We start from the raw sequence: 24,718 nt of genomic DNA, 5'->3' as shown, positions 1-24,718 counted from the left end.
TTTCGTGATACTTTAAAGATAATCTGTAGATGGGTGGAAAGAACTCGTTAGTGTATATTTTTAGTTTCTGAAGCTTGAGTAATTTAAACACTGAATAAAGATTTAAATCTTTTTTTTTTTTTTTAAGATTCTATTTATTTATGAGAGAGAGAGAGAGAATGAGGCAGAGACACAGGCAGAGGGAGAAATGGGCTCCATGCAGGGAGCCCGACGTGGGACTCGACCCCGGGTCCCCAGGATCACATCCTGGGCTGAAGGCAGCACTAAACTGCTGAGCCACACGGGCTGCCCTGAATAAAGATTTAGAAGGAGTTTGAGAGACACAATTTGAGTTTTGAGAGACTATGTCACCTGCCTGTCCCCTACCTGGGTGAGAGATTTGAGGGCAGGGACGGGAGGGAAGAGCTCCAGGGACATTTTTATGCATCTGCTGTTCCTTAAGCAGGGGCACTCTTCCCATGGCTAGCTCCTTTGTGTCATTTGGATCTCAACTCAGATGTCATTGTTCTATAAGTGTCTTTCTTGGTCATCCACATTAAAGTACAAACCCTTTGTCACTCATCTTTACAGTGTCCTGTTTTCTTTTTAGCTTTGCTCACTCTTCATTAATATGTTTGTTTTCATGTTTATTTTTTCATTTCTGCATTAGCATATATGCTCCTTAAGAGCAGAGGCCTTGTATTTCTTTATCATGGCTGTGTCCCCAGGTCTTAGAGCAGAGCCTAAGTTACATGGTACATATTTAATATTTGTGGGATATTACAGGGGCATTTCTTCATCTCTGTTGTCCATTGGTTTTCAAGAATGGTTGGAAATACATACACACAAGCCCACACTGACTTCTTATGTCTTTCAACCTCTATTTAGTGTGTAGGCTTAACTATTTTGGTTTTTTGTTTCAATGAAATGGAATGTGTTTTAGGGTAGAGATCAAAAATTTCATGTGCTCTCTTAGTACCTCTCAAATACAGAATGATGGTGTCGGGGGATTCTGATTCTGTGTGGAGATGGCAGGTGGTGATTTTATAATTCCTTGTATTTGGGTGGGGGGAGTGTTTTACTTCTTGGCAGCTTAGAGAATTTTGGTCTTTCCAAAGTTCTGTGTAATTTTTATAGTGGTAAGAATACTAGTATTTGAGTCTTTGGCAGGTTTTAAATGATTAATTCCCAAATTATTTTGTGTTATTCTTTGCCATCCCTGAATGTAGCTGGTTATTAAAGTAGGTAAACTTTAACTGAAGTCCATTAGTTACATTAGGGTTCTCTCTTCTGTCTATAGTTCTGTGGATTTTGACAAATGTATAATGTTATTTATCTATCACAGTATCTTACAGCAGTTTCACTGCCTTGAAAATCCCTGTACGTCACCTGTTCATTTCTTCTCTGTCTGCACCTTCCACCCTCACTCCTGCAACCCCAGATCTTTTTACAGTGTAAGTTTTACCTTTTTGGAGGCATCTGACTCTTGAGCTCAGGGTCATGACTTCCAGGCCCCCATTGGGTATAGAGATGACATTAAAAATAAGTAAAAATAAAAATGCTGGTAGATTTTTGCCTTTTCCAGAATCCCATATAGTTGGAATCATATAGTATTTAGCTTTCCAGACTGGTCTTTCACTTAGCAATATTCTTTTAAGTTTCTTCCAGGTCTTGTGGCTTAGTAATTCATTTTTAAAAATTCCTGAATAATATATTATTGTGTAGATGTGGCACAATGTATCTAGTCACCTACAGAAGAAAACTTGGATTGCTTCCAAGTCTTGGTACTTAGGAATAAAGCTGCTATAAACATCTGTGTGGGGGATTCCCTGGGTGGCTCAGCGGTTTGGCGCCTGCCTTTGGCCCAGGGCACGATCCTGGAGCCCCGGTTCAGGTCCTGCGTTGGGCTCCCTGCATGGAGCCTGCTTCTCCCTCCTCCTGTGTCTCTGCCTCTCTCTCTCTCTCTCTCTCTCTCTCTCTCTCTCTCTCTCATGAATAAATAAATAAATCTTTAAAAAAAATCTGCAAGATTTTTATATGGACATAAATTTTCAACTCTTTTTGGTAAATAACAGGGAGTACAGTTACAGGATCTTATGATGAGAGTGTATTTAGCTCTGTGAGAAACTGCCAAACTGTCTTACAAAATGTCTACAGTTTTGCATTCTGACCAACAATGAATGAAGAGTTCCTGTTGCTCCACATCCTTGCTAGCATTTGAGGTAGTCGGTGTTTTGGATTTTTGACATTCTAATAATATGTAATAGTACCTTGTTTACATTTGCATTTCCCTAATGACATACAATGTTAAGCATCTTTTTAGATCTTTTCTCATTTTTATTTTTATTTTTATTTATTTTTAAAAGATTTTATTTATTCATGAGAGACATACAGAGAGAGGCAGAGACACAGGCAGAGGGCAAAGCAGGCTCAATGCAGGGAGCCCGATGTGGGACTCGATTCTGGGACTCGGGGATCACGCCCGAGCCAAAGGCAGATGCTCAACTGCTGAGCCACCCAGGCGTCCCCAAAAGCTGCACCTTTTCTCATTTTTAAATAAGGTTGTTTGACGTCTTATTGTTATTAAGACATCTTTATATCTTTTGGTTTTATTTTTTTTTTAAGATTTTATTTATTTATTCATGAGAGACAGAGAGAGAGAGGCAGAGACACAGACAGAGGGAGAAGTAGGCTCCATGCAGGGAGCTTGACGTGGGACTCGATTCCAGGTCTCCAGGATCAGGCCTTGGGCTGAAGGCGGTACTAAACCGGTGAGCCAACTGGGCTGGGCTGCCCATATCTTTTGGTTTTAAATCCTTTACCATGGATGTGTTTTGCACATAGCTCCTCAATTCTGTGACTTGTTTTTTCATTCTCTTAACAATGTCTTTTGCAGAAAAGAAGTTAATTTTAAGAAAGTCTATCTCATCAGTTTTTTTCTTTTATAGATCATGCTTTTAGTTTTGTATCTGGAAAGTCATTGCCAAATCCAAGAGCCCCTACATTTTCTCCTGTGTTATCTTTTAGAAATTTTGCATTTTACATTTAGGTCTTTGAGCCATTTTAACTTAATTTTTTGTGGAAGATGTAAGAAACTTATGTCTTTATTCCTTTTTTTTTTTTTGCATGTCGATGTCCCATTATTCAGTACCATTTGTTGAAGACTCTCCTTTATCCATTGAATTGCCTTTGTGTATTTGTGTGGATCTATTTCTGGGCTCTCTCTCTGTTCCATTGACTTATTTGTCTCTTTTGCCAGCACTATTCTGTCTTAATCACTATAGCTTTAATAGTAAGTCTATTACTCATGAATGGGTAAATAAAATCTTTAAAAAAAAACAAAAAACTTTAGAATCAATTTGGCATTCATTCATTCATTCATTCGAGACACAGAGAGAGAGCGAGAAAGGCAGAGACACAGGCAGAGGGAGAGGCAGGCTCCATGCAGGGAGCCCAACATGGACTTGATCCTGGGTCTCCAGGATCAGGCCCTGGGCCAAAGGTGGCACTAAACCGCTGAGTCACCCGGGCTGCCCTCAATTTGTTGATATCCACAAGATAACTTCCTGACATTTTGATTGGGATTGTATTGAATCTGTAGATAAATTTGGGAAGAACCAACCTCTTAACAGTATTGAGTCTCCCTATCCAAGATTATGGACTGTCTCTCCATTTTGGATCTTACATTCCTTGCTATATTTCATCAGAATTTTGTATTTTACCTCATATAGGTCTTTTGTGTATTTTGTTAGATTTGTACCTAAGTATTTAATTTTCTTTTTGGTCTGTTAATGTAAATGGGGTTGTACTTATAATTTCAAGTTCCACTTATATGTTGCTGGTATATACAAAAGCAGTTAGCTTTAAAATTTTTTTAATTCAATTTAGTTAGTATATAGTGTATTAGTTTCAGGGGTAGAATTTAGTGATTCATCAGTTGGATATAACAGCCAGTGCTCATTCCAACAAGTGCCCTCCTCAATACCCATCACCCAGTTACCCATCCCCACCCACCATTTGTTGTTTTGTTGCCCAGAATTATTCCTTTTTTTTTTTTTTAAGATTTTATTTATTTCTCCACGAAAGGCAGAGACATAGGCAGAGGGAGAAGCAGGCTCCCTGCTGGGAGCCCAATGCAGGACTTGATCCCGGACTCTGGGATCAAGCCCTGAGTGGAAGACAGATGCTCAACTGCTAAGCCACTCAGGCGTCCCCAGAATTATTCTGTCTTGATGAATGTTCCATAAGAGCATGAGAGGAATGTATATTCCACTATTACTGAATGAAGTTTGTCTATCAATGTCCATTGTATGTAAATTGATGGTGATATTGAGTGAACTATATCTTGACTGATTATATGGATCATATTGTCCTATTCTTAGACATGTCCATTACTGATGGAGAAGTTTTGAAGTCACCAGCTATAATAATGGATTTATTTATTTCCCCCTACAGTTCTGTTAGGTTTTGCCTCACCTTTGTTGATTAGGCATATATACAGTAAGGATTATTGTATTTTCTTGGTGAATTGATTTCTTTATCATTAGGTAATGCTCCTCTTTATGCCTGATAATTTTCCTTGCTCTGAAATCTGCTTTGTTTGGAAGTCATATACCTACCTTAGTGTTCTTTTGATTAGTGTTACACTCAGTTTTTTATTTTTATTTTTTTATTTTTTATTTTTTTTAAAGATTTATTTATTTATTCATTCATGACAGACATAGAGAGAGAGAGAGAGAGAGAGAGAGGCAGAGACACAGGCAGAGGGAGAAGCAGGCTCCATGCCGGGAGCCCAATGTGGGACTCGATCCTGGGACTCCAGAATCGCGCCCTGGGCCAAAGGCAGGCGCTAAACTGCTGAGCCACCCAGGGATCCCCACATTCAGTTTTTTAACGTATCGGAACATTTACTTGTTGATATTCGTTTCATTTTTCATTGAGACATAATTCTCTAAGCATAACATCATTTTAAAGTGTATTCTTCAGTGGTTTTTAGTATATTTACTGTGTGGCGCATGTGTCACCATTGTCCAATTCTAGAACACTTCCATCACCTGAAAAAGAGACCTGTTAGTTCCAGTTTTCCTCCCTCTTATTCTCTGGCAATCACTACTCTACTTTCTGTTTTTATGAATTTGCCTACTCTGGAACATCTCATATAAATGAAATTATACAATATGTGACCTTTTGTGTCTGGCTTTCTTTAACCTTAGATTAGAATGTTTTCAGAGTTCACTCCTGTTGTGGCACGTAACAGTACTTTATTCCTTTTTATGACTGTATTAGAGGCTCTCCACATTTTAAGTCTTCATTCATCAATTGATGGACATTGGGTTCTGTATACTTTTTGACTGTTATGAGCAAATGCTGCTGTGAACATTCATGTACGGGTTGTGGTGTCAACATCTGTCATCAGTTCTATCAAGTATACACCTTGTTGTAGAATTGCTGGGTAATTATATGTGTAACTTTTTGAGGAATTGCCAGGCTGTTTTCCACATTAGCTGCACCATTTTACATTCTCACCAGCCATCTAGGAGGGTTCCAGCTTCTCTGACTGCTTGTCAACACTTACCTCCTTCTTTCTTTTTTTTTTTTCTTTTTTTTTTCTTATTTTCTTGTAGCCATCCTAGTGTATGTGAAGTGGTATCTCAGTGTGGTTTTGATTCCCATTTCCCCAATGACTAATGATATTGAACATCTTTACATGTACTATTGACTATCTGTGTATCTTCTTTGGAGAAATGTCTATTCAAAAGTCTTTTGCTAGTTTTTTTTTTTTTTATATATTTATTTATTCATGAGTGACAGAGAGAGAGAGAGAGAGAGAGGCGCACAGACACAGGCCGAGGGAGGAGCAGGCTCCATGCAGGGAGCCTGATGTGGGACTTGATCCCAGGTCTCCAGGATCATGCCCTGGGCCGAAGGTGGCGCTAAACCGCTGAGCCACCCAGGCTGCCCATTTTGCTAGTTTTTAAATTTAGGTTATCTTTTTATTGTTGAGTTGTAAGAGTTCTTTGCATATTCCGGTTATTAGACCTTGTCATATAGACGATTCTGTGGGTTGTCTTTTCACTTTCTCAGTAGTGTCTTTTGATAACAAAAGTTTTTATTTTGATCAAATTCAGTTTATTATTTCTTAATGCTTTCTGTATCATATCTAAGAAAGCATTACCTAGAGTCACACAGATTTTCACCTGTTTTCTCCAAGAGTATATTGTTTTTGCTCTTATATTTAAATCTTTATTCCGGGCAACCCGGGTGGCTCAGCAGTTTAGCGCCGCCTTCAGCCCAGGGCCTGATCCTGGAGACCCGGAATTGAGTTCCACGTCGGGCTCCCTGCGTGGAGCCTGTTTCTCCCTCTGTCTGTGTCTCTGTTGCGTTCTCTCTCTCTGTGTGTGTCTCTCATCAATAAATAAAAATAAATAAATAAATAAATAAATAAATAAATAAATAAATAAATAAATAAATCTTTATTCCATCTTGAGTTATATTTTTTGTGCATGTGTGAGGTTGGTGTTCCAAATTCATTCTTTTGCATGTAGATACTCACTTGTCCCAATAGTAGGCACTTGAAAAGGCTGGGTTTTCTCTCCATTAAATGGTTTTGGCATCCTTGTGAAAAATCAATTGACTATAAATGTATGGGTTGTAAATTCTTTCTTTTTAAATGCTTGCTAACTATACTATATTATGAAGTAGGACCATTCCTGGTGAGTGAAGTGTGTCTGTATTCTGCCTCTGTGAGTTTGGGCTTGCTTGTTGTCACAGCAAAAGATGCCTAATCCAGTATTCACAGATGCGATGCTGCAAGTTAGTCTTGTGTTATGCAACATTTGTTTACCTGAAAACAAATACGTAAGTGGTGTTGAGAACTAACCTTCTCTAATAGCATTTGTTCAGTAGGCCTGAGTTACACCATTTAGAATGCCATCATAAAGTTCAGATCTGAACTTCATCCATGTGAAGTGCAGAGCTTCAAAGAATATGTAACCGAGGCAGGCTAAGTGATCACCTAAAAGCATATGGCTGGTTAGTAGCATGGCCAGCATTAGGAGCTGAGTCTTCCTCCCATAGTTTTCAATGGTGTAAGCTGTTGTCTGAGGTGGTCTCAAGAGACAAAAGTCTAGGCTAATTCTGGCCGCAGTTTAAAAAGCAGGTGGTTTTCAGTAGATGGCTGTGAAATAATGGTATGAAGTCCTCTACTCTGACACTGCCAAGGTAGGTGTTTGATTAACTAAGAAAATCAGTTGAAACAAATACTCTTAAGGAATGGTGCATATAGTTCTTGTTTTATTTGAAAATATATGTGTGTACATTTATTCTCCATTGATGTAGTACCAGACTCTTCTCTGAAAGCTGGTCTGCTGATTAGATTTCTGTCTGGTTTTTTTTCTTTCTTTCTTTTTTTTTTTTTTTTTTTTTTGCATTTAGTTCAGTTTCAGTTTCTTTAACTGAATTGAATGAGAATCCTGTGATCACCCTCTTACTACCTGATTCATGGTCATCTCACCCATACTTAATTTAGCAAACATTTTTTTATTGATTTCTTTGTACCAAGTCTTTTCAAAGTTTCTGTCATAGTTTTCTTTTTTAAAAAATATTTTATTTATTTATTTATGAGAGACACAGGCAGAGGCAGAGGGAGAAGCAGGCTATATATGGGACTCAATCCCAGGACCCAGGATCATGCCCTGAGCTGAAGGCAGACGCTCAGCCACTCTGCCACCCAGGCATCCCATGCCGTAGTTTTCATAAGAACAGTGATCTTTTTGCACTCATATTTTGTTGGTTTACATAATGTTTTATAAAATTATATAGTTACGAAGTAAGTGTAAGTACCCTTAACTAGTTTGGGAATCATTACATCTGATTCTTTTTTTTTTTTTTAATTTTTTATTTTTTTATGATAGTCACAGAGAGAGAGAGAGAGACAGAGACACAGGCAGAGAGAGAAGCAGGCTCCATGCACCGGGAGCCCGATGTGGGATTCGATCCCGGGTCTCCAGGATCGCACCCTGGGCCAAAGGCAGGCGCCAAACCACTGCGCCACCCAGGGATCCCTACATCTGATTCTTGATGACTAAACAGCTCAATGAGTAGCAGAGTCATAGGTGAAGTAGATAGTGATTTGCTGCCTCTAAGCAGGTTAGCCTACCAGAGGCATCAGTGTGTTATAAAGGGGAAACAGGGGATCCCTGGGTAGCGCAGCGGTTTAGCGCCTGCCTTTGGCCCAGGGCGCGATCCTGGAGTCCCGGGATCGAATCCCATGTTGGGCTCCCGGTGCATGGAGCCTACTTCTCCCTCTGCCTATGTCTCTGCCTCTCTCTCTCTCTCTGTGTGACTATCATAAATAAATAAAAATTAAAAAAAAAATTAAAAAAAATAAAGGGGAAACAGAACATAGCTAATCTTGTGAGACTAGTACTTTGAAATTGATTAGGAAAGATTCTGAACATCTGTTCAATGGAACACTCCACGTCCATATAAAATACTAATGGAAATATGTATGTTGTATGAAAAGACATTGAAGTTATATTTTTAGACGGGAAATAGTTTAGAAAAGCATGAGTATTAAGCTGTGTGTGTGTGTGTGTGTGTGTATGTACATATGTATGTGTGTGTACACAGAGAGAAGGTCTGGGTTTCATTTCAATAAGGTGGTGTAGGAGGATCTTGAACTCATCTCCTCTCTTGGATACACTGAATCTGCAGCTGCATATGGAACAGTTTCCTCTGGAAGAAATTCAAAACTGAGTGATTCCTACACATTAAGTGAGTAAGAAAAAAAAAAAAACTATGTTGAAGTGAGATTCATTCTTGCCATAAACCCTACCCCTGCATAGTGACCCATGATTGGGAGGGTACTCACAACCCCAAGCTTCTCCCTGAGGAGCAAAGGGTTTGAACCCCACATCTGGCACCCCAGCTTTTAAGACCTGCACTTTGAAAGCCAATAGGTCTTGCATCCTTGAGACTCACAAGGCTATAGCAAACTGAGAAACAGTTCTTAAAGCATTTCACGTGAGTGGACTTCCCCACCCCAAGACTCAGCACAGAAGCAGCTGACTGAAGAGTGAGTGTTGAGACTTTCTGTAAGAGAGGCTCATCTGCTTATCTTAAAGCCCCGAGGGGTAGGCATTGAATTTAACACATATCTAGGGGCCTACTGAGTTTTTTTCCAAAGTTGGAGCTAGCAGGTTCCATCTTTGCACTGTCCCCCTGCCTCGCTCCTGTTCGCTGATTTCTCCTGGAAAGAAGCTTGTATGCTTGTATGATGCATCAAGTTTTGCAGTTGCTACTAAGGGATACCTCTAATCACCTGGCTCCAGTGGCTAGCAAGAGTTATACTCACAGTAGTGAGTATTACAGTATTTACAACAGCCAAGACTTGGAAATAACTTGTGTCCACTGATGGATGAATGGATAAAGAAAATGTGAAAAAAAAATGTGGTGTGTGTGTATACAGTGGAATATTACTCAGCCAAAGGAAGAAGGAAGTCTTGCCATTTGCAACAACATGGGTAGACCTTAATTAAGGATATTATGCTAAGTGAAATAAGTCAGAGAAAGACAAATCTGTATGATCTCTCTTAAATGTGGAATCTAAAAACAAAATAAAATGAAGTCAGTTTATAGATTGGTGGTTGCCATAGGCGGTGAGAGTGTGGAGGCAATGGATGAAGGGGTTGAATGGTATAAACTTCCAGTTAATAAGTTCTGGGGATGTAATGTACATCATGGTAACTATAGTAAATAATACTGTATATTGTATATTTGAAAGTTAACTCTTTAAAGTTAGCTCTTAAGAGTTCTTATTACAAGGAAAAAAATATGTATGTGTGGTGATGGATGTTAATTAGTCTCACAGTGATCGTGTCACAATAGATAGAAATATGGAATCATTATGTTGTACAACTAAAACTAACATGTGTCCATTATATCTCAATTAACAAAAAAAGTGTATATTTTAAAGAGAAAGACCAAAACAAAGTCTGGAAGGATCTGAATCACAATGTTAAATCGTGAAGAAAAACAAACATTAATAGTGCTTAACTGTAGAGCATCAGAGAGTGGGTGATTTTTTACTCTCTCTCATATAATTATTTCTTTGTTGGTTAAAAGTTTCACATTGATCATTTGTTACTTTTAAATTAAGTAAAAGCTGTTTCTATTTTGAGAAGAGCCTCTATGAAATGTATAACTAAAAAAAATTAAATGCCTTGTAGAATTTGGGCAACAGGAGAGAATGCTCTTGGTGAGGCCCCTTTCCTGAACCTTTATGCAGTGAGCAGACCCCCTGGTGCCTCTGTGTACTCAGAGGTACTTCCCCCCCCTGCCGCAATATAGCCTCTTAAATAAATAGAATGATGTTTCTCTCTTACTCTTTCTCTGATTTTATTTTTATATGTAAAATGTGATATCATTGCAATCATTTTTTTCTTTCTGGTTTGATTTTTCAGGAAGATTTCGATGTCGATCATTTTGTGTCTGACTGTAGGAAGCGTGTCCAGCTGGAGGAACTGAGAGGAGATCTGGAACTCTACTATAAACTTCTTAAAACAGCCATGGTCGAGCTCATCAATAAGGATTATGCAGATTTTGTCAACCTTTCAACAAACTTGGTAAACCTGAAATTCACAGGTCCTATATACACAGAGACGCAGTTTCTCTCTCACTGATATTTATTCTTAAAAGATTGGAGTATTTTTTTAGAAACCTTTCAGTTGATTTTATACCCCCATCCTGCCCCCAAGAGAAATTTGAGATTAATAATCTCCTTAATAAAAGAACTAAACTTTTTTTTTTTTTTGGGGGGGGGGTTAGTTGTTATTCATTTAAGGCTACTCTAGCTTGATTACTTTTTGAATTTGTTAGTAGTGAAAAATAAAGGATTATAATATCGGAATGGTTGTTTTGTTAGTTGCTAAGTGATTACCCTGAAGTCTTACTTGGTTTAGACTAATTTGCAAGAGCAAACATCAACTGTTTAATGTTTGATTTAAGGAAATGTTTTACTTCCAGGTATATGTGTTAGCTAGAGCTAGGTTGAGGGAACATTAGCCAATATTGATATTTAGAAGGCTTGGTTTTATAAAAACGTAAGAATGACTTATAATGAGCATATGAGTTGTTTGTAAAAGCCATTTAGAAATGTTGAGTTTTAGGGGTGCCTGGGTGGCTCAGTGATTGAGTGCCTTTGGCTCAGATTGTGATCCTGGAGTGCTGGAATTGAGTCCCACTCAGGCTCCTCGTGGAGAGCCTGCTTCTCCCTCTGCCTGTGTCTCTGCCTCTCTTTCAGTGTCTCTCATGAATAAATAAATCTTTAAAAAGAAAAAGAAGAAAAGGAATGTTGAGTTTTATTACCTGGCAGAGAAGTCTCTTTGCTGGTGTTTCATTTTTAATTTTTTAAAAATTATTTATTTATTAGAGAGTGGGAGCATGAGCAAGGGGAGGTGCAGAGGGAGAAGAGACTTTCCACTCAGCAGGGAGCCCAATATGAGGCTTGATCCCAGGACCCTGGGATCATGACCTGAGGCAAAGGCAGACATTTAACCAACTGAGCCACCAAGGTGCCCCTCATTTTGTTTTAAATATGTTTGCCCAGAGAAGTACAGAAAATAGCAGCTCCGTGGGAATTTCAAGAAGCATTAAAATTAATGAGGCGTATTGGCTTTTGGGAAATATACCACTAAGATAAATGTTCCAATGGAATTAGAAACTTAGAAAATTTTATTTCTGTTCTATTTAATTTGGATTTTTCTCAAGGGTTATAATAATGTTTAGGAGAGACGTAGCCCATCAGACTTTCACGTCATCTGGCTGAGTATCATAAATTACAGACACAGAGCTGTTCACTTTCCATGAAATTTTTTTACATTGATTTACAGTGTCCTCCAAAGGCAAATTGTTTGTAAGGAAGCTTTCATTTATTGTGACTATTTTTATAGTCTCATGTATCCAACAGATTTTTTTAATATTCTGTGAGCAACACTAATGGCAAAATAACATTTCTATTGTTTAGCTACTTAGCAAAATATGGTCGTACCAAAAAAAAATAATGTAAGCTAGTACTGCTTTGATCATTAAACAGATAGGTCACTATTACTCCTGATGTGTGATGTGTTTGTGTCAACCTGATTTGCCTTTAGGTTGGGATGGACAAAGCCCTTAATCAGCTTTCTGTGCCCTTGGGACAGTTACGAGAAGAAGTTCTGGTAAGTTCCCAAATAATATAAAACAATCTGCTGTGAAGCATGTTGTTCTTGTTTGCTTTCTCCAAGAATTCCTTTCATCTGTTAAGTTTGTGGTGGTGGTTTTTAATGGTTCGTGATTATAGTATTCACCTTCAGAAAAGTTGTAAATAATTTTCTATTTTTGCATGTGCTGTTACAACCTGAAAAACATGTTCAATTTGCAGAAGACAGATTCTTAGGGTAGACAGCCTTAAAATGTCAAGGGAGAGGAAGTGTATTTCCAAATTCAACTTATTCATGCCACTTAGCTCCTATGTAAGTGGTTTCCAACTTATGAATGACTTGTATTTTAACGATTTGTAATTTTTTTTAGTATCCTTCCCCCCCCTTTTACATGTGGTTAGGATCCTAGACTGGTCTATAAAAGCTCTGTAATGCCCAGTGTAACTGAAGGATAATAGAAATGTATACCTAATAAACATTACATTTTAATGTTTTGCTCAGAAAGTCTCTACTGTGGGAATGGGACTCCCCACCTCTAAGCCATTGGGAATAGGAACTCCACCCGGGTGAGCAGCGGAGGGGGAGTTTTGGTATCACTTCCAACAGGAACTGTGCTGCCCTGTCCTCCCCAGCCCCCATCCCCATCTGTGCTGGGTGCCCCGACTTCCACCCTCCATCTGTTTTGATGCACTGTTGTAAACTTGGTGCACGACACAATCATTCCTGTGTGTGTGTCCTCTAGCTTGGATGGCCTCGTGCACCTAGCCCCTAAGACGGTGCCTGGAACCTAAGGAGAGAATATAAGTAGAAGATAATTTAAGGGAAGACAGAGTGCATGGTTAGAGCCAAGAAAAACGCGAAGTAACAAATACCAGTGTTGAGAAGCCCAGGGGAGGGGTAGGCAGGAGAGAATTCGTGAAAGAGGTAAGTCTGGAGCTGTGCCTTGAGCTAGTCAATACTTTTCATTGTTTATGTCTTGCTTGAATTTTACAAAGTCTTGTTAAGGTACTTTTCCTTGGAATGGAAGAGTGATTTTTGTAGTCCTCTGTTGGATTCCACACCAGCCACTGTATGGTTCTCCTGACTCCTTTTTTGTGTGCCTCTTCCTGCCCCAGCCTTGTAGCTGCGGTATTTCCCAAGCACAGCCTTCCCTTGGCCTCCCACTCTCCTCTCAAACCCCCTCCCTCAAGGCAGATTTGCTCTGCTGACTGCTGCTCTGCTCACCCAAGCTCTTGTCCTGCCTCACCCCCCCAACCCCCACCAGCACCGTATCTGTATCCTCTCCCTTTTCCCCAACCATCTTTATAGCCACTTTTGTCCTACTCAGCCATGGGCCTGACCTACCTTTCTGATCCCAATTCATGGAGCTACTCTGTGAGATTCTAAGATCATTGAGGGATAAGACTGTTTCTTCTTCTTCATCATTGTATCCTCATGGGCTACCAGAGTAGCTGATGTCCAGTAGGTATTTCATAATGTTTTTAGTATATGTGCTGCCGAAGCGAGCACTGTGCTGCCAAAACGAGCATGGTATTTCATAATGTTGATGGAGTGAATTAATTCACTTTTCTGTAGAATTTTTGTGATTTGTCCACTTTATTCTATTTGCTTCTATTAACCTGTGTTTTGGCCCTGATTCCTCATTGTCTTGTACTTGCTTTCATTCATTAGCTTCTGGACATGTTTCTCCACCTATGCATTCTCCCTTTTTCTAGCCTTCTGTTCTTTATGTTTTGATTGCTTATATTTCCAAAACAGCATTTCATCCTGGTGCATCAGTGTTTAACCATTGTCTAGTTCTCCAAAATATGCAGAATCTAAAGACCTTATCTGAGTGAAGTCCTCCTAAATTGACCCTCGCTTCTTATTTCTACTTCTCTGTTTTTTTTTTTCTTTTTAAAAGATTTTATTTATTTATTCATGAGAGACACACACACACACACAGAGAGAGAGAGAGAGAGAGAGAGGGGCAGAGACACAGACAGAGAGAGAAGCAGGCTCCCATGCACGGAGTCCGACATGGGACTTGATCTCGGGTCTCCAGGATCAGGCCCTGGGCTGAAGTTGGCACTAAACCACTGAGCCACCAGGGCTGCCCCAATTTCTACTTCTCTCTGAAATGAAGCCTGCAGGGCACATGGCTGTGTGCCTGTCTGACCCCAAGCATGTACACACTTACATCTTACCTTTGTCTTCTAAACGTCCCCTCTCCACTTTAGCCAACAAAGGGTTTCAGAGTTGGATTCAAGCCTCACCCATTTTCTAGACTCTCCTGTACTTTGCTTCAGATTATCCATTTTTTGCCCTGACCCCCCATGACTTTCACTGTATAAGTACTGTTATTCTTCTGGCCGTGAGACCCTGGCTTTCTGTCATTTTGCCCCCAAATCATGAGTACCCTCAACAGCAATTGTGTCTGGTATGTCGTATTTTTGTTAATATCTACATAATACTGGCGTGCAGGTATTAAGTTCTGTGGAATTGAATTAAATGCATAAACTTGATAATCTTGTGAAATAATTTCTACAATACATTTTCTTTATTATTCTTCTAAAGAGTCTCAGGTCATCTGTCAGTGAAGGAATCCAGGCAGTAGATGAACGAATGTGTAAACAAGAGGACATAAGGAAGAAAAAGGTATCCTCCAGTGGCTTTCTTATGTAGCATGCCAGTTAAAGCCCTCCCCTCTTATTTCTTTTTACTTGTTAGTACTATTCAACTTTTTTCAAAACTCTTGTGCATGTGCATATTACACATTGTCATGTTATCTACTTGAAATAATAAGAATTTTGGAGGCACCCACATGGTCTCAAGATCTCTCACTTTTTCCAGAACAAGAAACAGTAATAACTAATGTCAGTGAAGCACTTAACAGTTTAACTGCCACATAAGTTTTCAGTGAACCGTAAAGAAAATATGTCTTTTTAGAGATTAGGGTAGAAGTGGCCTTGAAACAAATTCAGCATTCAGCATTCTGTTGCAGGTTTGTTTTTTTAGAAAAAGTAGTATGTTGCTCTCTCATCCTGCCATGTTAATTTCTTCTTTTGTTTCCCTTCTTCAAGTATACCTCTGCATGTTCTTCCCTTACTTTTCAGTGGTGGTAGGTTTTAATTTTATTTTCTAATTTTTTTCTTTCTGTTCCAGTGTTAGCTTTTATTTTACTTTTAAAATTTCAGTTAGTTAGCATGCACTGTTCTGTTAGTGTGTAGGACAGTGAGCTGGCACTTCTGTATACCCTCTGGTGCTCATCACTACAAACGTACTCCTTAGTGACCATCACCCAATTAACCCATCCCTGATTTTTTTTTTTTTCCCATCCATGATTTTGTTAATGATCATAATGATGTAAGGGCACAGTGGGAATTGGGATTCCAGACTTCTAACTCTAGCCTGCTGCTCTATCCAGTGTTTTCTATGTGTATTTATTAGCATATTTTTTAAAATATCAAGGGGAAGAAGCCTATTTTAGAGACCTTCTGTTTAATTTTCCTTTAGATTTCCTCGCAGCTTTTGTCCAAATAATTCATATAGTGCATTCCCAGACAAGATTTTTTTTTTAAAGATTTTATTTATTTATTCATGAGAGATACAGAGAGAGGCAGAGACATAGGCAGAGGGAGAAGCAGGCTCTATGCAGGGAGCCCAATATGGGTCTCGATCCCGGGACTCCTGGATCACACCCTGGGCTGAAGGCAGGCACTTAACCGCTGAGCCATCCAGGTGCCCCCCAGACCAAGATTATAAGCTTTATGCGAGCAGGGTATTTTTCTTGTTTTATTTACTCATGTCCCCACTGTCTGGAAGAATGCCTAGCTCCTGGAGGTGTTCAGTAACTATTTGTTGAATAGATCACTTTGTATTTTTTTGTTCTTTTAAGGATGAGAGTTTTTAAAATATCCTTCAACCTCTTTGATAATATTTGTGGTGTAAAATGTCTTTAATGAATTGATACTTGGATATAGGTTTATCATGCATAATAGGATAAATATGATCAGAAACTAAAATTAAAACATGAAAAAAGGGCCATAAGAAAATAAACAGAGCGGTACCTGAGTAGCTCAGTTGGTTAAGCATCTGACTCTTGGCTTTGGCTCAGGTCATGATCTCATGGTTGTGAAATTAAGCCCTGTGTCAGGTTCTATGCCCATTAGGGATCTGCTTGAGATCCCTCCCCCCCCCCCCCCAAGCATGCAAATCTTCTAAAAAAAAAAAAAAGGGAAATAAAGTGCCCATAGAGAGGTTCAGGATGGGAAAAAGAAGAAATAAGAATACAGGATATGAAAAAGCAAAAAGTCTAAGTTTTTGTTTTCTATAAACTTGCAACAGAATATTGAAATATGGTTCTTCTAGAAAGTCAAAATTAAGATTTGCATTCTTGGTAATTCCGTGTTTTGTAGAAATACTCAAAATGTAGGTTGCTCTGTATATTTGAAGGTGACTTTTTGGTTTTATATTTTCCTGCATTTAGCATGGAAAATAAAGATGATTAAGACAAAAGGTCTTAACTTTCTTCGTTTGCTTAATTTTTATTTTTCTAGATGTGTGTGTTGAGGCTTATACAAGTTATTCGATCAGTTGAAAAAATTGAAAAAATCTTAAATTCTCAAAATTCTAAAGAAACATCTACACTAGAAGCAAGCAGGTAAGTATTTCTTTACTAAATAGCACATAAGTTAGTACTTCACATCCAGTCTAAATTTTTTTGGTTTTTGTTTTTTTTTTTTTTTTTTTTTTTAGTTAGAATTCATTTCTGAACAAGAAGAAAATCCAAGTCTGTGGTGTAATGTTTTTGAATATAGCTCCAGGAGAGTGGAGCACATGAACTGGTAAAGTTTATAATATGTCACTATAAACTCTTGGCAGTTACAGGCCACAATTCCAACGTGTCACCTTTCAGGAAGTCAAAGACCATGTGCTTCCAGGGAAAATTTTTTGTATTTGGAATCACCTTCCCTGAGGATTAGGAAAAGCCTTACTGATCTTCAAAGTGTACCATTTGTAGTTCTTAGATTTTTTTTCTGGACCTTCCCAGAGTGTAACCATTGATGTATTTTGCACCAGCATTATATCGTGTCTATCGAGGAAAAAATAGACACATTTAGTTGAAAGTTATAAACAGGAAAGAAAAAGCTTATGAAACAGAAAAAGATGAACTGTGACTGTCTTATTTCCTTCCTGGTGTGAATTTTCAATCAGCCAGGCAGATGAGTGACTCAGAAAATGAGTTGTTAGATCATATCAACACTAGTGGGGTGCATCATGGTATGCTGAGAAGAGCATGGGCTTGTGTTGCATGTACCACCTGGGCAGCCCGAGTCAAGATCCTCTGGTGCTCTGTATCCTCTCTAATGTAAGGCTAACAATTCACTCCACTTGCAGGGTTATCTCAACCCGTGAGATACTCTCAGCCATACCTGGCATACACAGGTGCTCCTAGGTGTCAACATGGGTCTAACATAAGTTTTTCTTAAAATCACATGGATAGCTGTAACATTTTTCCGTGAGTAATATTGGATAATCTGCAAAACCAGCCAATCAAATCCAAATTGAATATACCCATAGTTCAAAGGCTTGGTCATACTATAAAGGCATGTTAGATTTCTTTTTTTCTTTTTTTCTTAAAGATTTTATTTGTTTATTTGAGAGAGAGAGGGAGGGAGAAGCAGACTCCTCACTGAGTGGAGAGTCCAATGGCTCGATCCTGGGACTCGGGGATTGTGACCTGAGCTGAAGGCAGATGCTTAACCAACTGAGCCACCCAGGTGCCCCAACATATGGATTTCTTAATTTTAGCAATTAAGGTTTTAGATTTGGAAAGGACTTGAGAGACCCATAAGCTCCAAATCTCTGATTATGTACATTGTCAACAGAGACTTCCCAAAGGAAGAAATTCTTGAGTCCTAGGTCTCTGCCTCTTTTAATATCAAGATGTGTAAATAAGTGGTCTATACCTGGCACATTTGTTTGTTCAGCCCATTGCTTGTGCTTCTGCCCCTGTTCATCTGCACTTAGCAGAGACTCGGTGAGCGTCCATTCTGGCCAGTCCAGTGGAGCCTGTCTCCAGCTGCTCTGCTTTGCTGTGGCCCTCGGCAGCTCTCACAGCCCCACCAGCCAAGTCCTTCCAGCTTTCTTCCCATCTTTGCCCAGTCCCGCTGTGCTCTTTTGATCGAAAGACCTCAGTGATTTCTATTTCTGTAATACTATCCCCTCGCAATTTTGTCTTTGATAAATAGACATTATGCTCTTTCTTGCTCAGAATCACCTTTGAGGATTTTTTCTTTACTCTAGAACCGTAACTCTGAGCTGTAAGAGTAAGGAAAGCCAGAGCAGTGTTGGTGAATAGTGAATATATCATGCTTGCTTAGCCAAGAAACATTGATATAATGGATAGATATTTATTTATTTATAAGATTAGTCAGTCACACAAGATTAGTCAGTAGAGTTAGGAATTAAGCTTCAGAGTTGGTCGTGCCGGGCATTTACTTTCCTTCACGCTAGTTCAGATTCTACAGGACTAGGCACACTGCTGCTGGTGTTCACACATTTTGTGTTTCCTTATGATGCGGGCTTTCCCTGCACTACCTGACTGCTCCTCAGATGCAGGATGCCTCAGAAAAGCCCAGCAGGTGCTTTGGGTTTGGGGCCTTTATAGTTTTCTTCTTTTCTTCTTCTTTATAGTTTTCTTCTTTTACAATGCAGCTTCTTTTTAAGTGGTGTTGGTGCTTTATAATGTGTTTGGGGTATGGGGAATGGGGAGTGCATTTATTACACTTGGCAGATTCACAGTGAGTGTTTTCTCACTAGAACCCAGAGCATATAGATTGCTCTTTCTGCTATTTGGTAAATGTAAATTTAAAGTAAGCTATTTTGAGTATTTCATTTATTGTTACGAAAGGGCCAGTTTTATTTGATTGAAGAAACAGTATTGGGTACTTTGAAGTAGTAGAGGTCTTACAGAGGGATGGAGAATGAGGCGGGTGGAGAAGAGGAGGATTCAGGTATGACTGATAGGATAGGGCTAGAGAGGGAAGGAGTGTAATCATGAATGGGAGAGCCTGAGGAACGTGGCAGAAACACACAGTTGTACCCACGCTGACCTAGTCCAGCTCCTGCTGCTTGTCTGGCCCTGTGGCCAGGGCCACGCAGTGTCAGTGGCTTCTGGGTAACAACCTCCCCTGCCCTCACCGTTGCCTGGAACCTGCCCCACAGATGGCTTGCTGGGAAAAATTGATGGCACGAAGATGCAGGTGCAATAGCTGTCACCTTGTAATGGGGACCCTGGGAACACACTGTGAAGAAAATTACAGCACAGGGGGCGCTAAAGCCTCACTGGGTGATGTGGTCTTTGGGAAATTAAGCTTCGGGAATTACATTTCTATAATTGTCTCTACTAGTCCACTTTGGACTGGACAGATTTTGGAGAGAATTGCCACAGAATTTAACCAGTTACAGTTTCATGCTGTTCAAAGCAAAGGCATGCCTCTTCTGGACAAAGTAAGACCGGTAAGTGTTGGTTTAGATTTTCAGTTTGCTGTTTGCGAATTTACTGGATGATTTGGTTTAACCTAGCATTGCCCCTGATAATTCTTGTTCTATGGGATTTTGAAACTAGCTTTGAATTTTTTCTTACAGTTTTTGTTGTTTGGGACCCTGCTTCTAGCATGGCGTGCTATGTAAATTTTGTGTAAAGATGCAAGCATAGCCTCCATACTAAACTAGTAAAATTAATTCTGAATTTCATGTAACTGGACATATTACATGATATAGTCAGAGTTCATTTATCCAAAGCCCTTGACTGGGTTTTAATGCACTTTTGTCAGATTTACTCTGTAGCTTACGAGGAAAATAACTTTTTGTCATTCTATAACATTCTGTCTAAACTTTCCTTTCATAAAACAAAGATTTACTTACAAAGAAATAGTGGGGAGGAGAGGAGATTTGTTGTTACTCTCCAGGAAATGCTAATATTTGAATCTTATATATATCCTAGTAGAATAAGAGGTTTGGGATATGTGCGTGTGTGTGTGTGTATTTGAATTTTTAGAAATTGTTCTACCTGGAGCTTTCTTTACTTTTTCCTCACAGCGTATAGCTGGCATCACGGCCATGTTACAGCAGTCTCTGGAAGGCCTGCTGTTAGAAGGTCTTCGGACTTCCAATGTTGATATAATTCGGCACTGCTTACGGACCTATGCCACAATTGACAAGACACGGGATGCAGAGGCATTAGTTGGCCAAGTACTAGTGAAACCGTACATGGATGAGGTTTGTGCACCTCATGTTCTTCAACAAACACTCATAGAACAGCTACTCTGATTTTGATTCTTCTCTGGCTATGAAGGATAGATCGGGGATCTTTCTGTGAAGATTCTCATGGTTACTACGCTACCGGTTGTAAGAAAGGGTTGTCACCATGGATTACTGTCAGGTATACCAGGCGTCAGGTATACTCTGTGGTATCTTCTAGTGATGCTGTAGTTCAGTTATGCCATAGCTCGCTCATAGCTTAATTAAGATGAGCAAGGGATCATCATAATTTAGTAGGGGTGAGGGTGTTGCCTAGGAAGAAAGTATGGACCAGAACATTTTCAGGTCAGTTTTAAGTTCTGTAGATTACACGTAAGTGAACTTGTTGAAGAGCATGTTAGCACTGCCGGGGGAGAAATAGAACAGTTAGGTGGATGACCACACTGCACGTGCCTTGTGGAGGAATTGGAAGACAACCCTGTGAGTGTGGAAAGCCCTTGAGGGAAGATGTCTTCACAGAATAGATTTGGCCTATATCTTGAACACCATGGAGTTTACCAGGCCAGGAAGATGGGATGGAGGGAATATTCAAAGATGAAAGGCTTTTATCGGCAAGTTAGCAGGGTAGAACCTTAAATCCAGACTTGGCTGCTTAGTATCTTTCACCTAAGACGATATAGTTAATGCAGGAGGTAAGTATATCCTGTCTTTGAGCAGCCGGAGTATAGGCTTTGGGGTATGAGGTTGCCGACGCTCAACCATTTCCAACTTAGGAAGTGTCAGTTTCATCTGGTTGGAGCTGATAGAAGTCATAAAGCTGGTCCTCAGTGTTTGAGGACTTTCTTCCAGTCACCTGTCAGCATGAGTGTGCTTTCTGTCCAGTAAGTACAAAGTTTCTACCCACCGTGACTTCAGGATGAAAGCCTTCCAGTTTTAAAACGGATGTGAATCCCATTGATAAAAGTGAAATTGAAGGATTAATTTTAGTAATCCTCTGAGTTTTATTAGGATTACTAAAAATAGATGATCTGTCAATTCTCTGTGTGTATCCTATTATATACTTCATAGCTATCTCTGGGGGGGTGAAAAAAGATCATGTTATTCTTTATCAGTAAGTGAAAATACTTTAGTTACTAATTTATGCCTTTTTTTGCTGAACTGAACCTATGTGCTATATTAAGGAAGGACTTTAAGTTTCAGTGGCATATTAAATGAACTCTGGCCACATTTGTATTTAGAGTTTCTATGCTTGTCATTTACCTCCTGACACTCAACCTTACCACAACAAATGAAATAATAAAGCAAAATAAAATGTATTTTCTTCCATCACTCTCTGTTTCAACGCTTCCCCTAATCTGGAGATGATAGACAACAAGGCCTGGGTGAAGACAGTACAGAGCTGTTGTCCGGGGATGTGGTACTTGGCTTTTAAGCTCAGAAGGGAAGCAGATGAAGTGTGTGTGGTGTTTCAGCTTTAGGCCCATGTCTGTAACCCAGCCTTTGGATTAGAACCCTGGGTCCCTCAGGGTTAGAACCATGTCCCCTAATCCTAGGAACTAGTTTTTAGTGTAACTACTACTTAACTCCTGTTTAGAAAGTATGTCCAGCGGGGAGGACGAATGAGGAAATGTGTTCTTCAGGTTTTCTTTGTTTTTTCTCTTTTGTGTGTAGTTCATACTTCTTTTTTAGGTGCTTAAAAAAAATGCTATTCCTTTTGATAGGTGATCGTAGAGCAGATTGTTGAATCTCATCCAAATGGCCTTCAGATCATGTATAATAAGCTCCTGGAGTTTGTTCCTCACCACTGCCGCCTTCTTCGAGAAGTCACAGGAGGAGCCATCTCAAGGTGATGTAAGCTGCTGTGCTCACACCTTAACTCAGTTTAGTTAAGACCACTTGTTGTGTGCCACTGATCATTGGCTGTCTTCTCTGAACTGAAAACGTGTGTGCTTTCCTATTTGTTACCAGTGCTCTGAGGCACTAGCCTGGGTTTACAGGGAGGGAAATGAATAGTGGGCACTAACCTAGAAGGTTACATTTCTCTGAATCCAGAGGCTCTACTTTTCTCTACACTTTCTCCTTAATCAGGTTTGAAATCAAAATTAGTTTCCTTCCATTATTCTGATGTCATCATTCTGTGTAGAAATAGCAATTTGATTTTAATTCAACAAGTTTTATACTGATTGTGATTAAAGTGTTCAGTTTTCCCTCCCTCTTTCATTTCATTTCCATAGCTTTCCAGTTCTGTGTTATGAATATCCCATTACCTTTCGCCATCATCGTCCCAGTCCAGGCCTCTGTCATCTCTTTTCCAGAAGAGCAGGCTCTCCCCACTCAGTCTGCCTGGCTCCACCTGTCCCTCTTCATTGCAGCCCTTGGCTGTCCCACCTGCCCGGAACTCTGCTGCCTTTTTAAGTCTTCCATGGCCTTTCGTTGCTTATGGAGGAACATCCAATCTTCCTGGCACAGCATGTGAGGCCCTTGATGCTTTGGTTCCAGTGGTTCTCCACTGTAGAACTTGCCACATACCATTTTGGTCCCTGCACCAAACAGTAGTACTTGCCCTTCCCTAAAACACCTTGTATGGAAGATCCCTGACTTTTTTTTTTTTTTTTTTTTAATTTTTATTTATTTATGACAGTCACAGAGAGAGAGAGAGAAGCAGAGACACAGGCAGAGGGAGAAGCAGGCTCCATGCACCTGGAGCCCGACGTGGGATTCGATCCCGGGTCTCCAGGATCGCGCCCTGGGCCAAAGGCAGGCGCCAAACCGCTGCGCCACCCAGGGATCCCAAGATCCCTGACTTGACATTGATTCAACTTACGGGTTTTTGACTTTACATTTGTGCAAAAGTGATATGCATTCACTAGAAACCATACTTCAAACTTTGACTTTGGATCTTTTCCCGGGCTGGTAATCTGCAGTTGGATCCTCTCCTGTGATGCTGGACAGGGGCAGTGAGTGCAGCTCCCAGGCAGCCACCCAATCACAAGAGTCAGCAACAACACACTGAAACCATACTGTTTCTCATTTTTCAGTGCAATGTTCAGTAAAAATTACATGAGATATTCAACTATTTATTGTGAAATAGGCTTTGCGTTAGATGATTTTGTCCAGCTGTACCATACTGTAAGTGTTCTGAGGACATTTAAGGTAGGCTGGGCTGGGCTCTGATATTCAATAGGTTAGGAGTATTAAATGCATTTTCAGCTTATGAGATTTCCAACTTACGATGGGTTTATTAGGAACTAACTCCCATCATAAGTTGAGGAACATCTTACTCTGTGCTTCTGTTTTCCCTCATTGTCTCCTGCCCTTCCTATCCCCTTTGTCTTTCTGTTGACCTGTCACTCCATACAAAGCTTCACTTAGATACCACCTCTTTCAAGAGACCATCCTTCATCTTGATGTTCAGCATTATCTACATGCTCTGGATTATAGTACATGTTGACCTTTACCTGTGTTGAGACTGATGTTCATAAACTTAGCGTGTACTCCCCTTCTGCACTGCCCACACCTTTCTCACTTGGCACAGCATCTTGAAGATAGCAACCCCCCCAGTGTTTGTATAATGAAAGAATGAATCTGTTTCCAGCATTAGAAAGGCAAATGAGGTCCCTAATCTTTATGAAGTAAGCAATCAATATATTTGGTCTTGGATTTTTGTTCTTTGGAAAGAAAAGTCTGGGGTAATAAATGTGCCACGTGACCATTGAAGTGTCCTATTTCCACTACATAATTTTAGAGAAAGCCTAATTTTGCCACTTGTGTTTAGTAATCTTGAAGATTTAGTTGGATTTGGATTTTAGGTAAGAATTTAGTTTAGCGCCTGCCTTTGGCCCAGGGCGCGATCCTGGAGACCCAGGATCGAATCCCACATCAGGCTCCCTGCATGGAGCCTGCTTCTCCCTCTGCCTATGTCTCTGCCTCTCTCTCTCTGTCTCTCTCTGTGACTATCATAAATAAATAAAATTAAAAAAAAATATTAAAAAAAAAGACTATTAGAATTTAGAAGTCATGATGTGATATTAGGATACCTGGGTGGCTCAGTCGGTTGAGTGTTTGCCTTTGGCTCAGGTCGTGATCTCAGGGTTCCTAGATTGAGCCCCACAGCAGGCTTCGTGCTCAGTGGGGAATGTGCTTCTCCCTCTTACTCTGCCTTTCCCCATCCTGCTTGTGCTTTTTTGCTCTCAAATAAATAAATAGAATCTTTGAAAAAAAAAAGTCATGATGTAAAATTAAAGAAGCCACAGTTAGTAAACAATCAGTCGTCACTTAGATTTGACAAGGCT

General features: G+C 39.8%; 1 protein-coding gene across 3 annotated transcripts in view; it reads left to right on the top strand.

The window, feature by feature from the left end:
* COG2 (component of oligomeric golgi complex 2) overlaps positions 1-24,718 on the top strand; it is a 51,399-nt gene that overhangs the window by 7,316 nt on the left and 19,365 nt on the right. For all 3 annotated transcript variants that reach the window (XM_025448470.3, XM_025448469.3, XM_049108939.1), the window contains exons 2-8: positions 10,443-10,604; positions 12,132-12,197; positions 14,736-14,816; positions 16,718-16,821; positions 19,574-19,682; positions 20,265-20,444; positions 22,148-22,272. In XM_025448470.3, the coding sequence (XP_025304255.1) occupies positions 10,443-10,604; positions 12,132-12,197; positions 14,736-14,816; positions 16,718-16,821; positions 19,574-19,682; positions 20,265-20,444; positions 22,148-22,272 (827 nt within the window). The remainder of the gene's footprint in view (positions 1-10,442; positions 10,605-12,131; positions 12,198-14,735; positions 14,817-16,717; positions 16,822-19,573; positions 19,683-20,264; positions 20,445-22,147; positions 22,273-24,718) is intronic.

This window comes from Canis lupus, chromosome 4, assembly GCF_003254725.2.
Source record: "Canis lupus dingo isolate Sandy chromosome 4, ASM325472v2, whole genome shotgun sequence".
NCBI lineage: Eukaryota > Metazoa > Chordata > Mammalia > Carnivora > Canidae > Canis > Canis lupus.
Note: the sequence above shows the minus strand (reverse complement) of the source record. Positions and strands in the feature narration are given on the sequence as shown.